The sequence below is a fragment of the Scomber japonicus genome, chromosome 13 (genome assembly GCF_027409825.1).
Source record: "Scomber japonicus isolate fScoJap1 chromosome 13, fScoJap1.pri, whole genome shotgun sequence".
In the NCBI taxonomy this organism is placed as follows: Eukaryota; Metazoa; Chordata; class Actinopteri; order Scombriformes; family Scombridae; genus Scomber; species Scomber japonicus.
This window is the reverse complement of record NC_070590.1, coordinates 22,657,736-22,674,181: the sequence shown is the minus strand read 5'-3', so window position 1 is coordinate 22,674,181 and position 16,446 is coordinate 22,657,736. Positions and strand designations below refer to the sequence as shown.

Here is a 16,446-nt window from a genome sequence, read left to right as displayed (position 1 = left end):
TGATGATCCAGTTACATAACAGCATGATGCAAAGTCAACTGGATTGCTGCTCACTTCACCTGACTTGACTTATTACTATACTGTGATATATTTTAGTGCAACAGAAGGAATAAGAACATAAAACATCTGGATTTACCGCTCAGAACATGAAAGTATGACGCCATCTGCAGTGACTGCCAATTACCACAATTTCACCACAGTACATTTTAGGTTAAACAAATATTTATTCTAATATTTCCTCAGCACTTGAACGTGAAACCTCAGGACACAACATGAATCTTTAACAATGGCTTAAAAGACTTTAAACTGTACTCTACCACATAAACTCCTGCCTACAAGCACACAGCTGTCAAGTCATGTATATCTGCAGAGATGGCTATGTAGACTATCATAGTTGCAAACCTCAAGAGATATCTTAAATGTGATACTGGATGTCTGAAGAAACACAGAGACTGTTTCTGTTCTCAACTTTTAATGGTAATTAAAAAAAAAGAAAAAAAAGCTCAAATTAAGACAAATTTTCAAATAACCACATTTATCTTGGGATAGTCCACCCAAACCCACAGCATAGTTTTAGTCACACAAACTGACACTTGTTTCTCCAGAACATGGAATGATCTTCTGCTGTAACAGGCCTCATGCATTAACATTTTTAAACATAACTTTCACAGGTCAAATGAGCACAGAGTTTCATTAAACTTGAGTTCAGGTTGGAATTTCTTAAAAAAACATTACAATGTGCAACATTTCCATGAATTCTCCAAATCTGCATTTTGCTGGTTTGGACTTAAACAAAAACTAAACAACTCCTTCATGCATTCAGTCACTTACACACCAAGTACTCAACATTTGGCTGATTGGTTATCAGTAGTTATGACAACACAAAGCAGTGACACAATCTGGATTTAGACCAATACTGCTGAAATGTGTATGGGGTGCGTCACTTCACTCAAAGTCAATACAACTTGTTGCGTAATAACTGGCTGATTATTTCCGGACGGTAAAATGCTTGAAAATTTACAAGGTAGAAGAAAAAAAAACAAAAATCTGATACAGTGTGTCAAACAGAAGAAGTGGACAGTTTGGCATCATGGGATCTTAACCTTAGGAATCTCACAATAGCATAAACATTCAAACACACCTAACAGGAGTTGTGTTTTCAGAAAGTGCAGAGTGTTTATGTTCATAATGGTATCAGACTAAGCTATATTGCTAAATCAATATCAATACTGTGGTCAACGCCAATGTCAGCAAAACAATTCAGCTTTACCAAAACTGACAAATCATACGACCATGGACAACATTAGCTCATGTTTTATTGGCTGTTTAAAATGGATTTGATGATATCAGACTGCAAATAGGTGCATTTGTATTGTTCTGCATGAGGCCAAATCACCCTTTAACGTAAAATATAAAAAAATAACACATGAAGATATTCTCCATCTCGGGTGTCAACAATCTAGCGAGAATTTTATTTACACATTTACAAAGATGCAAATTTGTAACTTGGTTCTCTGAGGGTTTATTCAACAAACCAAATAGTTGCTCTGCCCTGATGAGATGGTGATGGAGTTGGAAAGATGCCAGTGTACCATCACCTCCTCTCTAGTCTCTTCATACAGAAGGGCAGCTGGAGATGGACTAGACTTCGAATTAATTGACAAGTGTGAGGCACAGAGTTTGGCTTCAGAGGGTTTGAGAGGTGCTATGGGTATAAACAAGTCATAAAAAGACATAAAACTACTGAGACTGTTATTTAGGATCCTTCACCGCCTGTCTCCACTTCCACAGCTCTGCAACAGCCTGAAGACAAAAAAACAAACAAACACGTGTCAGTCAAGCTGGCGGTTGATTTCATGGTGCTAACATGTGGTAGGTACAGAAAGAATATATTCAAATGTAGTAATTAATAAGTAGAAACATGAATGTCCTTTTCAAGCCACTTCCTGTGTGAATCTGTCCTTTTTGGCTCACCTACATAAACAAGGAATTTAGTGCATTTACCACAATATTACAGCGCCTTATATGTAATAGACTTTACCGCCCCCTGGTGGTGATATCAATAAAACACACAAAATGCATTAACAGCTATCATTTAGGCACTGGTTCACTGGCTACATTTGCAATCCAGTCAAAGTCTTGAGATATGAAAACAAATCTGTAATGCAATAAAACATATATTATAGCTTTATATGTAAAGCCTTCATTTTGGATCAGAAGGCCCAAGTCTTAATTTAATTGTTTCAGTCTACACATGCAACTGAGCGTTCGACTTCTTTACTTTATAAAATGTGTCAGTAGTTTGAAAATGTCAAATTAAATTTAGTGAGGCACGCAACTTCAGATGTGTTAATGTTGATATATCATGATCAAATTTAAAATCAACTTTAGGTAGAAATACACTTACAATAAAACTTGGGTTTTCTGATTAATTTTCTGATAATTTAGGACATCAATGTGTCACTAAAATATGTAATTAAATTACAGTCACTAATCAAAATGTAGGTGATTATAAAAAAGGGATTACATCCAAATATATTCTTTTTTTGTGAAAGCTTATAATATGTAAACCTTGCATAAGCTTCTACTGTACCGGAAGAAAAACAACAACAAACACCAAACTTAATTATATTGTTATATCCACACAGCACACAGGGACACACTCCCTACTTCTTGTTTTATTCAAATTAGGGCTGGGTGTCAAGTCTTTTGTGGCATCAGATGTTTTAGTTTTAATCATTAGTTTTTATATTATTTTCATCCCTGGTCTTGTTTTTTATTGACTTATTATATACTACTATTTACTTATGCACACCTGAGCCCAATTCTACAGGACAGATTACACAGTGCAAAATAACTTGGGCCAAAATGATATCCTGCATTTATTGGTGTATTTATGAAACATCAGTATGACTGACAGAGCTGAACAGTTCAGAGCATTTCATTTTGTGTTACTCAGTTTTCCTGTTCAATGAAATGTATGTTAGGTTTGATTTAAGTCACTGGGACATTACATTAGTTACAGGGTAACTAATGATCTGTAACCAATTACATTTCAAAAGTAACCTTCCCAACTCTGGTGACTAAGTGCATCATAGACTTAGTACTATACCTTGTTGTCTGCTACTTTATAGCTGTTCTTCACAAAGTTCTCAAACTTGGGCTGGATTTTAGGCAGTGTCACTCCCTGTAAAAATGGACACAATTACAATTAATGAGCAAACACATTATTCTTTTAACTTTTCAGAAGGAAGAAAATGGTCATAATAAAACTAACCTTCTTCACAGCTTCCATCAACTTCTCTTTAATCTCAGGAAGTGTTAAAATGACTTTGGGGGTTGCTGGGGTTTTAGGTGTCCTGTCGCCCTTCCCTTTAGGTGTCTTTTCCTGCAATGCACATTAAGTATGTTAACAACAGGAGAACAGGTCGAGTTAGACTGTTATTTTTCAAGCTAGAGAAAGGTAGTGGTTACCTGCTTAGCGGGTGTGCTGGGTTTTGGGCTCTTGCCATTCTGAGCAGGAGCTTTTTTGGTGGGTGTCGGCTTGGCCTGTTATGAAAATGCAGCTGTTAGTGAAAGAAGACTGCAAGTTCATTCAGCTGGAATTGCCACAACTGTAAAAACAGCTGCTTACCTTGACAGGTGATTCTTCTTCCTCGCTCTCCTCTTCCTCATCATCATCATCTTCATCATCCCTTAAAAAACAAAACCAAAAACAAAAAAACTCTTTAAAAAGATGAAATATTACACAACACTGAAGAAAAGTTAGTTTGAATCATTTATCACAAATTAATACATTTAGTCTTACAGTTGATAATTGAGAAATTTAAAATTGAGGTAGATCATTTGTGGATTTTAGAGACAGGACAGAGACTGAAATATCTATCTGATTTTCTCTGACCGTTTCATAATTTTTCTTCATATGCTGAGACACATTATGATTAGATATTCTTTACAGGTGAGGTGAACTGTTTGTCTTTAAGCAAAGAACTAAGGATAAACAAAGTTAACAACTCCTATATACATACACACACACACACAAACTCATGAATACTTATAGAAAACCAGGCAGATCTAAAAGCTGCACCTGTAAATCAAGCGAACATATTTAAGGCATTATCTGCATCTGAGACACAGAGCCGGATGAGCAAAGCCTGACATATTAAATCACAATGTTACAATGGCAGAGCCTTAGTGGCAGATGTCTGTCTGCCACTGGACAATACCATCATCCATTGGCTTAACCATATGAATCAAATTAATGTTTAACATGAACCAAATCATAGCAAAACATAACAGACAACGTCTGAATGCTTGTTTAAAAAAGGAACAGTGCATAAAACACAGTCAAACGGGACTGAAAACCACAGACTTAGATTTCTAAACTCAAGTTTTTAAATTACAGAGCTGGAGGAAAATTTAACTTTTTGTTCTGCAGATGCCTGCTGGCATCAAGATGAGAAGTGGGTTCATTTCCCAGAAGGACTAACCTAAACATGTAGTGAAGCTGTGCCTGTCTGAAGTCCAAGTTAGAGGACAGACCAGAGAAAATGTTGCTGTTTTACATGACTTCACCTACAGTCACCAGACCCCAAAATCAAGAGTGTTTACCTTTAAAGTAAGACTATTTTTGACTTGTATATCATTTTATTTTAGACATATCATTAACTCTAGTGTTAATTAGTTTGACACTTTTTGATTTTAGTGAAGTGTTAACATCCACTGTCCTCAAGTGTGTGTGACCTGAAAAGATCAGAATAGCATGTTTATGTGTGTGAAGCTCAACACTCACTCATCATCCTCATCGTCATCATCCTCGTCATCGTCGTCATCATCCACTTCCACTTTCATTCTTTTCTGTAACACAGGGTGAAATGTGAGTTACGCTCATTTGATTTTTGACCAATATTAAACTGAAACGGTGAAGGACATCAAACAAACCTGAGACTTGGTGGCAGGGGAGGAAGCAGGCCTTTTCTTTGATGTTTTGAGTTCTTCTTCCTCCTCCTCCTCATCATCGTCATCGTCTTCGTAAAGAGACTGATCGGCCTCCATCACTTTAAGAGCAATTTATAATGGTTAAAACAAGATTTAAAACCTACCACCAAAACAAGTCAGATATGTTGTACCATTAACTAACTTTTGAGATCAGTCATGTATAGATCTTCAGTCAAAAATAATAAACCAGACACTTTTCCCCCAGACTAGTTAAAAACAGCCTTCCATGTGTACAACAAATACTTACTGACAAGGTGTTGTCCACTGATATGGATGGGACCAGAACCTGCCTTCAGACGGAACACTGCGGGAGGAGTGATTGTGAAACCACCGAGACACACCTGCAACAAGCACTTGAGTTAGTAAGCCACCTCCACGATGCATTCTGCACTAGCTGGGTGCTCTTAAAAGTTCAATAACTTTCATATATTCCTTGTTAATGATTGTGTTACACAGAGAAAGTATTAATATTCTGAGATGAGTGGGGTGACAGGATCCAAAAATGTCAAGTGTCGAGAGTAGCCTGACTGAACAAATACAGGCTTCCTGTGTGTGTGTGTACTGATGGAATAACTCAACACAACGAGAGGACATTCTAAGTGTATTTCAAAGAGGTTTACTTACACTTGGCAGGGTTGAGGGTCTGAGTGAAACCAGTGCTGCTTTGATTTTCTGACCCTCTGAGTCTTGTCCTTCTACCTCCACCATGTGAAGTTCATCTTTTGTGCTGGGGTCCACACAGGCCTAAAGACAGAAAGACATGAGTACACATCATTACTTCCAAGCCTATTTTAACTGTTGCATTTCAATAAAAAGACTCAACTCATTACAATGAATGTGTGCAAAAAAGTTTTACAGCCTTCCCCTTATCATTTTTTACTCATGTTTACTGAAATGCATCTTTTCTGACACCACACAAGTGCAATTACTGCAGGCTAGGGGGTAATTATTTTGACAAAGAAAATGTGTGTTTAACTTCAACAATGAGCATGAGTAAGTGGTGCAAAAAATGCCATTAACTATGTGCATGGTGGGTGCAATAGTTATGAGATACAAGGCTATTTTTAACAACTTCTGCACTACATGGCTGTTAATATTCGGTTATGATACGGCCCATCTACAGCAGTAAACAAACAAACAAACAAACAAACAAAACAAACATGGTCCACTTGGGGATATTGACAATTATTGTGTGCCTGTATCTTTTTAAAAACAATTCTATCATGTTGAACATTAGCTTTATGGATGTTCAGTATTGGGCTGCTATTGTGTATTAAAGAGGTGCTACACAACTACAAATGACTTAACATAAACCCTGCATCTCAGAGTACTTACCATCCTCAGATCTAGCTGATGCTCAAAGTCATCATCGTCAGGATTGAACACCACATCTTTTCCAGACTCGAGCATACACCCTGGTGAAAAATAATAAAGTTAATCAAAACATAGCAATACTCTGATTTAAATCTACAAGTAATTTGCTTAAAAACAAAAAAAAATAGCTTCTAGAAAAAACATATCACTTAAACACATACAAATCCAAGGTTGGCTTTACCTTGGATAGATAACCACCTGGGTGTCATTCTAATAATGCACACTAGAGGGAGCCACACAGATTACTGATATGAATATGCCCCACATGGCTTTGCCACTGGAAATTCCATCAATGAGGAGAAAACCTTACAATAATTGAAACTATTAGGTGGAAATTCAATATCACCACTGCTGAGCTATGTGGCTCCAGTTACATATAAAAGAAGGTGTTTTAACTGTTAGGACAAGAATGGTAGATGAATGCGATTTTAACACATTCTACCTTTCCATTTAACCTTAAAGCTTTACAGAAAATATGGGATAAAGAGCAATAAACCTCTCAATTCTCAGTTTCTAGATTGCCATTCCGTTTTCTAGGAGTAAAAGATAAACTATTCACATATCACGTGTGGAAAGTAAGTTTGTCCCCTGTGGTTTGAATCGACCCACAATGTATGACTCACCCTATTCAACATTACATCCAGCAGAAAGAATACCTGATTACATTTATGTTTCAGGTCTGCACTATAAAATCAGCTCAATTACATCCACATATAAAAGCAGGTTAGGAATCATTAGGCTGGCAGTTGGGCGAAAGGGTAACATTACACGACCCCCCCATGAAACTGGATACATTTTTAATAAGATAATGTGATTTAAAATGTTTGCAAAGGCAACCACAAAGATCATTTCGTTGGCAAAAGACTGCAAACAAATCCAGGTTAAGACTTGAGCACTGTGTCAGTAGGTGACTACATCATCAGGAGGAAGACAGCGGGGTCCGCGTGTGTTTGAACCCACGTTGAGGTCACATTTCCCGGGGAGCAAGAGCCAGGTCAGGTCATGCCTTAGCTTAAAAATAACGACACTTCACTGAGACTCCCTATAATCGAAACTACACAGGTTCCTTCTTCTGTCAGTCAGTCAGATAATGCTATAATAGCAACGCTATTCAGATAGCAGGCGCCGCCATGTTGATAGTGAAACACGTGTGTGGCAGAAATGGTGTAAAACCGCGCAGCTTACCAGAGCTCACTACTACTCCCCTGCAACAATATAAAATCATTTAATAACGCAGTATATTACATTTTAAACATGCTGTCAACACGAACAATACCTCTCACTATAGAGAGGCCGTGTGCGGATACATTATGTCGTTTTTTTGTCTTAATGTCATCCTTAAAACACGAGGACACGTAATGTTAAACATAATGAAGTCACTGACGAAACGAAGAAGTTATCTCACCGTAAAGAAACGTCTGTGGCGCCATGGGTTCCTCGTCTAAACCGTTCATTTTACAGTCTTGGAACTGGGTAACCTGCTGTTTGACTGCCGTGGACGAAATACCAACTACCACTAGAACCCACTAACTAACGTGGTACTCCGCCGTCTTCTTCTTCCCTATTAAATGTCGTTAAACAGAGAACCCGCGCTTTCACAGCGCCATCTACTGTATCATACCGTGTAGTGCACACGCCAATGTCCTTGTTTAGATCAATGGTTCTCTACCTTTTTGACTTGTGACCCCCCAAAAGTCTACCAGGGACCCCAAGTTGTCACACATTGCATTGTCTACCAGAGGACTTATTTTTATTTATTTGAGTAACTATTAGAGGCTTCGGCAAATAAAACCGTTGTCAAAAAGTTATATAGGATTTTCATCTTTTCCAGCATGGATCCTATAGGATTTCCATACATTTCTAAAGATCCCATAGGAATTCTATAGGAATAAGTTTTGTTTCTTTTGGGATTTGCACAGTCCTTTTGGAAATCAGTTTTCCCCATTGGTCCGAATAAAATCCCTCAGGATTCCCATGAATTTAAAAAAAAAATCCTTAAATCTTGAAAAAAACAAAACCACAATTCCAGTGATAAGAATTAAAGATGTAACACAATTTAATCCTATAGGAGTGGTTCCAAAATCAAGTAGAATTTCTAATCGGAAATTCTTTTTATAATCCTATAGGACTTTTTGACTATTGAATATGGTAATTCAAGATTAAAAAAAGCCAAACAATGAGGCAAGTTTGACAAAGGACAATAAACGTGTGTTGGTCCTAACCCCTAGGTTGGTAACCACTGGTTAATTCATGGTCCAGAGACATGCTTGCTCACACTACAGTAAGAAGATATTGGGGTTGATTGATTGATACAGTTTCAGTAGGCTATATGTTTTCTACAAGATCAAATGTCAATTTACCAGCGGTTGGAGCCTTCAGCTGGATCTTGTGGTTTTAATTCAGCATCTGGGGCTTGCCCAGGTATCATAATGTGGCCTAACGCCGGGAACACACCGAAGAGTAACGAAAAGCATCCAGCGGTGAGTTGCAATATGTAAACTCGCAGCGGCCCCACTTCGACGGCAGCATGCTCTTCGGTGTGCTCCTGGTGTAAGTGTGTAATTGTGCTCCATTCGCTGAATGAAGGCACTGAAAGCTAAGAAGAAGACTACTGTTTCCCAAGGTCAAGAATGAATTTCTATGCTCAAATTTAAAATGTAGAATGTCTACAATGTATAACAAGTGTGTATGAATGCTAGGAACACATCTCAATAATATGAAAACATGCTTCCCTATATGATAAGTGTTTAAAATGTTCATTTGTACTGTATATTTGATGAGTTAGGAACGTACATTTTCCAAAAACATGTAGCTTACTTGATTCATTCTACTTCCAAATCTACACTATGTTATCTTTTTTCATACAATTACTCTGATTGGGAGGTATATTTTTAAAGTCCTCCTCCAGTCAAAAATCTCTCTTGTCTAATATGTTATGGTGGATGTTAGATGCTAGGGCAGGTACTTACAAGCATGATTCATGTCATCACAACAATTTTGGAGCCAATCACTGTCCAGTATGCCAGTTGCACAAGTTTCAACCTGGAGCCTCCAGTGCATCTACGCCATAATGGACTTTTATGAAGGAGACATTGTGTGACCTGCAGTTAAAACTTTGAAATAAACAATATTTACATATTCATAGATTTTGAATGTTTAAGTAGGCAGAAGGGGGAGATGTCATTTGTATAGGTGGGGTTTTTTTATTGAGTTTTCATTACTTTTACAACAATAGTTATAAATACTGTCTATGAAAACCACAGAGCACTTAAGAGCAGCATCAAACACAAGAAACAAATGCCAACTTACACAAGGAAATTAATTAATAAAGATTTGTTTTAAATAGCTAAAACTTAAACACAATAATATCATATAACCATTTTGAAAATAAAAAATAAAAAAACAAACATAAACCAACAATCAACTACACGACAAGTGATGCATTTCATCGATCTTTATGCATCTACTTATTCAAATTCATACACAGTACCAGTCAAATGTTTGGACACACCTTCCCATTCCCTTGAATGAGAAAGTCTAACTAAACATTTGACTGGTACTTCTCACAAAAGAATGATTGTCAAGTAAAACACAACTCAATTTAAGAAGTCATATATTTATTCTTATGGCTTAGAATTAGTTTAGTTTTCTATAAGTGAGATATAACAACTCCGTTCTGAACCAAGACATCAGAGACCTGAGACTGAGATGTCACACAGATGCATACAGCAAAAAGCTGCTCCTAAAGAATAGTGATTCATATTTCAGTGCTAAAACTACTATAGCCTTGTGAGTTTTCTATTAAAGTGGGGCTTTCAAGCACACCCTGACTCACAAAAAAATGCCAGGCGACTGCAGGAGTCACCCTATTCTGTCTGTACTAGTACGCCAGTGTGACATCACAGATTTGGTTTGGACGGAGGAGGAGGTGCCAGATGTTAACTAACACAGATGGAGCTGTCCTCAGTGTCTTCAAATGATCACTTTCCAAAGTTGACATTCAGTGGTATTTCCCTGCAAGATTAAACATTCTAATGTAAGGATTTCGTGAGAAAATTGGGCCCAGGATCAGTTCCATACACCTTTTACTGTCTTCATTGCAACCATCTTTAAATCACATCATAATCACTGTTGACCTGTGTGATGACAGATATTGATTTTATGATCAAGCCCCTTCCTGATAAATTATTCATTATCTTCATACTCCAGGCTCTTTGTCATGAAATCCAAAATGTATGCAGGTTCACGTTTCACAATACATTTTTACACCTTTAAACAACACACCAATTTGACCACATGAAGCAAAGCAGCAAGTGAAAATATCAAAGAATTGATCCATTTCTTCTTTCTTTTCACTAATACCTAAGTTCCAACATAGAAACAGACAGAAAAAACAGAAACAGAAACACACACACACACACACACACACACACAAACACACACACACACACACACACACACACACACACACACACACACACACACACACACACACACACACCATACAAGACACATGAAATGTAATGTTTCTAGACAGTTTGACCTCTCTACTGCAAGCTTTATACAAACTTTAACAATAAGCATCAGACAGACTCTGCAAGCAAGTAACAGCTAGGCCAATACAAAAGTACAGAGGTCACTGTAACAGTGAAACAAACACAGGTCATTTGAAATATGCCATATCTGTCAATCAAGATGCACAAGATAAATATAGTCTTTATGGCCAAATTCCCATAACAAAAATTTGGTAATAAATCAAAACCTGTTGCATGCAGATGTATTTTGGCAAAAAAAAGGAAGAAAGAAAATTAGTTCCGCTGGTTGAACAGTAGCTCTTTGCTGGTCAGGAGCAGCCTTGTAATGTAGGAGCATCTTTAACAGGTTAATCTTCAAGACAGGACTGAGGGCGATGTGTATATGTACGAGTCTGTAACATCAGTCACTTTGTACTGTGTGGTGCAACTCCAAAGGAGGGCTAAAAGCATTCCAGTCTGATCCCTTCATTAAAGTCTTTGTGGGGTATACAGACCACAGCCGGGCAAATTGGGAAGGGGAGGAGAGACTGGATGTATTGCACATATCCATCCACACACACGCATTAACACTACACCCTCTCTTTTTCCCTTCTTTCCATTATCTCCCTCTTGTCCTACATCACGTTCTCGAACAGCTGCATGGATCTCATCATGTTTTCATCCTGGGAAGAGAGAAAACAAGTAATTATGCGTAATGATGCAATTAACTACAACTGTTTTGTATTGCTGTATAAAGCAATGTATAGCCATAGCTGCTGAACAAGCGGCTTCCAGATATAACATAATTATTTCTCTTTGCAGAAACATCTGTTTCAAGTGGTTCTGGAGGACTGTTGATATATATTCTTTGTAATGTCTAAGTTGGTGTTTTCTGCATGTGTATGGCCTCATTTAGACTTGGCAACATAACTACACACACTACAGTACAGATCTGCTTGTAGTCTGCATTGACAGTTTCACTGGCATACATGTTTTCTATGTGTTATCTAAACTTAATAGTACACTTACTAGCTTTTGGAGCTTTCAACTGCATCTCAGGGTCTTAATTCAGCAACTGGAGCTCACTCAGGTGTTATAGTGTGGTCCATTAGCTGAATGAAGACTGTGAGATGTGAGTGACAGCTCTCAAAGCTAGTAAGGGGGCTACTGTTCCCCAAGGACAGGTATGAATTTCCATGCACAAATTTGCTGCTGCAGTATATAACAAATGTGTATGAATACTAGTAACATGTCTCAGCAATATGACCATATGCTTCCCTATTTGATACATTTTAAAATGTTTAAATATAATTACGCACCTCCTGGCAGGCTATAACAAACTCCTCTAAAGTAACCACTCCATCTTTGTTTTTATCCATTTTCTGTGGAAGAAGAATATAACAGAACATAGTGTGAATCAGTATCAGTGAACGTTTGATAATAGAACACAATGCTGTCTTGAGAAAGTTTCTGTGGACTGTAAGGACTGGCTTCACTAATATAAAAAAATACAAGTCTTATTTGAAACCTTGTGGTTGATGAGCCAGGTTGTTTTACTTCCTGCTGTGTAAAATGATGGGTTTTACAATCAACTATCACTTAACAACAAACGCGGACTTCGACTTGTATATTGTCTAATTAGGTGTTGGTGAATTAACCTGAAAAAAGGCATCCACATGCTGCTGTGAGACGTCTCCTTTTAGTGCAGGGTAGGTGTACTTGCCCATCATGTCATAAATGGCTCTCACAATCTCAGTCATTTCCTGAGGAAAGAAGAGAAAGTGAACATTGTGTTGACATTCAGGCTTGACCCAAAAAGCATTGTAAACATTGTGACAGCACAGTCTTACCTCTCTGTTTATGTAGCCGTCTCTGTTAATGTCATAAAGGTGAAACGTCCACTCCAGCTTTTCCCTCAGTGTTCCCCGCAGCAGTATAGACAACCCCACTACAAAATCCTAAAGTTTAATAGAGGCACAGGATAAACTCAGAAAGCAGCATTGCATAAGACAGTGAAGAAATTTTGCACAAAAAATGATGACATAGAAGGATGACAGCATTTTTTTGTTACCTTAAACTTAATGGAGCCATTGTTTGTGGTGTCAAATGCATTGAATAGATAATGTGCATACATGCTTGCATCTGCAACACAAAACACAAACATGTAAAGCTTTCTGTTCTTAAAAAGCTTCATACAGTATCTTCACAGAAAGTGTTGCAATTTACCTCCATGAGGAAAAAACTGTGCGTAGATGTGTTTAAATGTCTCCTCGTTTACCACTCCGCTTGGACATTCCTTTGGGAAAAAAAGATGAATTATGTTTTTAGTTTGTTGGAAAAGTTAACCAGAACTGTGCATCTTGAAATCATGTTTGTCCACTACAATGTGTGATTACATTCTTGAAACCACGGTAGAGGATCTGCAGCTCTGATTTGCTGAAGTTGGTGATGGCCTCCAGTTGATCAAGACCTTCTGGCCTGTGACACACCGTCGTCATTTCCAGCTCATCATCTGTTTTATCTACAGGGAAGAGAGAAAGAGAGAGTTAGAAAGAGGTATAATCATCACACAGAATCATGTCAAGACTTCAACAATCCCAGTTTAATCCCGGTTTCTTTAGAAATACGATAACACAAAGGAAAGAGGCGACTCAGCAAAGCTTGACAATGTGAAGTTGTCAGGAAACATATAAAAAGTCTAATTAGAGAGCAGAAAAGAGCACTTGTAGAGGTGAAGGCAGAAAAATAAGGCAGGGAGATGATCTGAAAGAGGTAGAAGAGAGAAAAAGATGGATTTTTAGAGGAGCTACATGCACCTGACAAATTAGAGGAGCTGAGGGATTTTATTAATGGCAACATGGCGCTCAGTACCAGGTGCTGAGATGGATGGTGGTTAATGATGTGAGGAGATGGTTCTGCTGTGGGGAAGTGTTTGTCACTGTGACAGTCTCCAGCTAAAGGCCAATACTAACATCCTGACTTCCGACAGCGGACGCAATCCACACATCAATAAATTCACAAACATGAACAAATATCCAAGAGAAAACAAGTGCTTATTATTCACACACTTCCACAACCTTGTACTGGTGTCACAGATTATTAGACAGAATATTTACACATAGAAACACACACTCAGGGGCTTGTCTCTATAAGTTACACAAGTACTTTTCAGATATAAACAATATATTCAGCCTTTTTTTGTAGTTATACTGTGTGATCTGTTTTTTCCTCCGGGGGATTATTTTAACATAATGAACAAAGCCTCATTAAACTGACGGACTGCACAATGAAAGCTACTTAGATGACATAACAAACACACATGAGTCCAAAAAAGCTCTATTGTGGCTGTGTCAGTGTGATTAGGCTTAGTCATACGGTAAGAAAAGGAGATAAAAGTGAACATGATTCTCCTGCTCTTTAGAAAGCAGTGATTCATTCATTTCAACCCATTGATCAGCCTGTAAAGAATGATCCTCAGTGCTGCATCTAGCATCTTGCATCATCTGCCAGAAGCAATCTGAATTTTATATCAAATATCTTGTTGGTCATTCACCATTTATCAGTCCCTAGAGGCATAAACTGTATGCCTGACTGTATTTAACTTCTGAAAGAAAGCTCTCATTTGCTGCATTTGTTACTTTGCATGATAAAAATTGCTTAACATTTTGAATCATCTTAATTTGCATCATTTAGATCATGTTAATTAGGGTTAGGATTATTAGGTTTCAGTTTTAATCAGTGTAAAAAGATGCAAAATCCATGTTTCAGCTATCAGAACATCATTTGCAGCTGTACATGTGTTTATGTGTGTTTACTGTGTTCAAACACGTTCTCAAGGCTACATAAATAAACATGAAGTATTTGTGAAGCTATAGTCTTATGGTAATTTTGGAAATTATTATGAAATCATAAAATATGACTTTTACAGAGATCTTCCACAAACATGGGAAAATTATGACAATTACCACAAGATACTGTGACAGCAAGTTTAAGCAATTTCTTATGTTCAGGATCTATTTTCTGAAGGTTTTTGGTTGAAATATTGTGAATATTTACTGCCAGTTATCAGCTGAACATACTGTACATGGTTATATATTGCTCTATCTCAGTGTTCCTTCCATCTTCCTCTTCCTCCTCACTCCTGCGATCTCATTGCTTCTTGTTGTCATGGAGATAGACAGCCATGATAAATGTGAGCAGTGGTGGTGATACTGCATGAAATGATTTTTCTTTTTTAAATGTCATACACAATTCCCCCCCCCCGCCTCCTTTGAAGACAAGCCTATTACCACACAAAAACAAAACAGCAAAGGTATCAGGGTGCATGTGCGTTAAAGCAAATGCAATAGTGTTATCAGAAACACATACAAAAAATGAGGGTGAGAGAAGGAAACAGGCAGAGGTGTTGATTAGAAGAAGGGTGAGATATGGAGAAATGGGAAGAGAGAAAGAACGAGGTGACGGAGTGTGAAGAAAAAAGATGGGAAGAGAAAGAGAAGAACACATGGCAGAAAATCATAACACAATATGTTTGGAGGACATCAAAAAAAAGACAAACATTGAACGATGGAAGTGTGATGAGAAGAAGACATACATATTACCAGATCATAACTGAGGCATTCAGGCAGAGAAATACTGCAGATTTTCTACCAACATCACTGGTAATGATGGTTATTTGCAAGGCAAGAGTTGGAATGTAAATGATTTAACAGCTGCTCTGCACATACATTAACAAAATTCGCAGGACTGAGCATCAGCATGTACCGAGGTAGGTGTTACATAATGAAGTGATGGAGGTAATTAGAAGTGGGGATTTCTCTGTCACACTGTTAATGACAACCACTGTGGCAGCTTCAGGCTAGCTTTTTTAACAACAGGTTGTATTCAGGCTTACCCAAAGCCATAATGTTTCACCAGAGAGCATCTCACATGTCATCATAACATCTAAGCAGTGAAAACACGAGCTGCATATATTGGTTTTGTCATGATTTCTCTGATTCTATTTCTTCCTACAATCTGACACTTAAATAAGCATTTGCAATATAACCTTGAAATATAGTTAGGCATTTTGGGAAAGAGGCTTATTTGCTTTCTTGCAGACATGCCTAAAAGTAATAAAATCTGACTACCAGTGCCTTTAAAGCTCACTAATTAACATGTTATGTCTTGTGTGTTCAATCCAGTCACTTCCTGGAGTCCCTGGTGGTTGCCTTGCAACCTCTAGGTGATGTCAAAACTCGGAAGTCACAGTGCCCGGTCAGAAATAGACCAGCACAAAAGCAACTGTAAAACCACAAAGTGGCGATTTAACCCTTACTTAAAAAAAGAAAAGAAAACATGACATGGTTTGAAAAATATTTTAGCTGGTTTTGCACATACATACACATCTGGCTCTGATTTATCCAATCGGATTTATCATAATCCTTGTGACCTACCTTTATTCATTTTTTGTGCAGCCTCAATACTTTGTTTCATTCCTGAGGATCAATAAAGTCTCATCTATCTAACCTTATCTTATCTATCTATACTTCAGGAAAGCAGACACTGTCAGACAAACTTT

At 37.6% G+C, this 16,446-nt stretch overlaps 2 protein-coding genes across 3 annotated transcripts in view; both read right to left on the bottom strand.

Moving 5' to 3' along the window:
• Positions 1 to 455: 455 nt before the first annotated feature.
• On the bottom strand, positions 456 to 7,915 carry npm1a (nucleophosmin 1a). Its single transcript, XM_053331941.1, has 11 exons — positions 7,778 to 7,915; positions 6,334 to 6,413; positions 5,623 to 5,742; positions 5,246 to 5,339; positions 4,942 to 5,057; positions 4,793 to 4,857; positions 3,635 to 3,695; positions 3,475 to 3,549; positions 3,278 to 3,388; positions 3,113 to 3,187; positions 456 to 1,803 (listed from the first exon to the last, which is right to left on the bottom strand). The coding sequence occupies exons 1-11, from the start codon at positions 7,824 to 7,826 to the stop codon at positions 1,753 to 1,755; spliced, it is 897 nt and encodes a 298-aa protein (XP_053187916.1). The 5' UTR covers positions 7,827 to 7,915; the 3' UTR covers positions 456 to 1,752.
• Positions 7,916 to 11,521: 3,606 nt separating this feature from the next.
• Positions 11,522 to 16,446, bottom strand: part of kcnip1b (Kv channel interacting protein 1 b) — a 14,836-nt gene continuing 9,911 nt past the window's right edge. For both annotated transcript variants that reach the window (XM_053331945.1, XM_053331946.1), the window contains exons 2-8: positions 13,283 to 13,407; positions 13,113 to 13,182; positions 12,958 to 13,028; positions 12,737 to 12,844; positions 12,545 to 12,649; positions 12,206 to 12,268; positions 11,522 to 11,569 (exon numbers count right to left, since the gene is read on the bottom strand). In XM_053331945.1, coding sequence (XP_053187920.1) covers positions 11,522 to 11,569; positions 12,206 to 12,268; positions 12,545 to 12,649; positions 12,737 to 12,844; positions 12,958 to 13,028; positions 13,113 to 13,182; positions 13,283 to 13,407 — 590 coding nt within the window. The remainder of the gene's footprint in view (positions 11,570 to 12,205; positions 12,269 to 12,544; positions 12,650 to 12,736; positions 12,845 to 12,957; positions 13,029 to 13,112; positions 13,183 to 13,282; positions 13,408 to 16,446) is intronic.

Excerpts from the sequence above, each read along its gene's own strand:
- npm1a (XM_053331941.1), bottom strand. The coding sequence starts at position 7,826 with ATGAACGGTTTAGACGAGGAACCCATGGCGCCACAGACGTTTCTTTAC. Across the intron at positions 6,414-7,777 it reads GCCACAGACGTTTCTTTACG|GGTGTATGCTCGAGTCTGGA; the intron begins GTGAGATAACTT and ends ATTTTTCACCAG. Across the intron at positions 5,058-5,245 it reads CAGTGGACAACACCTTGTCA|TGATGGAGGCCGATCAGTCT; the intron begins GTAAGTATTTGT and ends TTGCTCTTAAAG.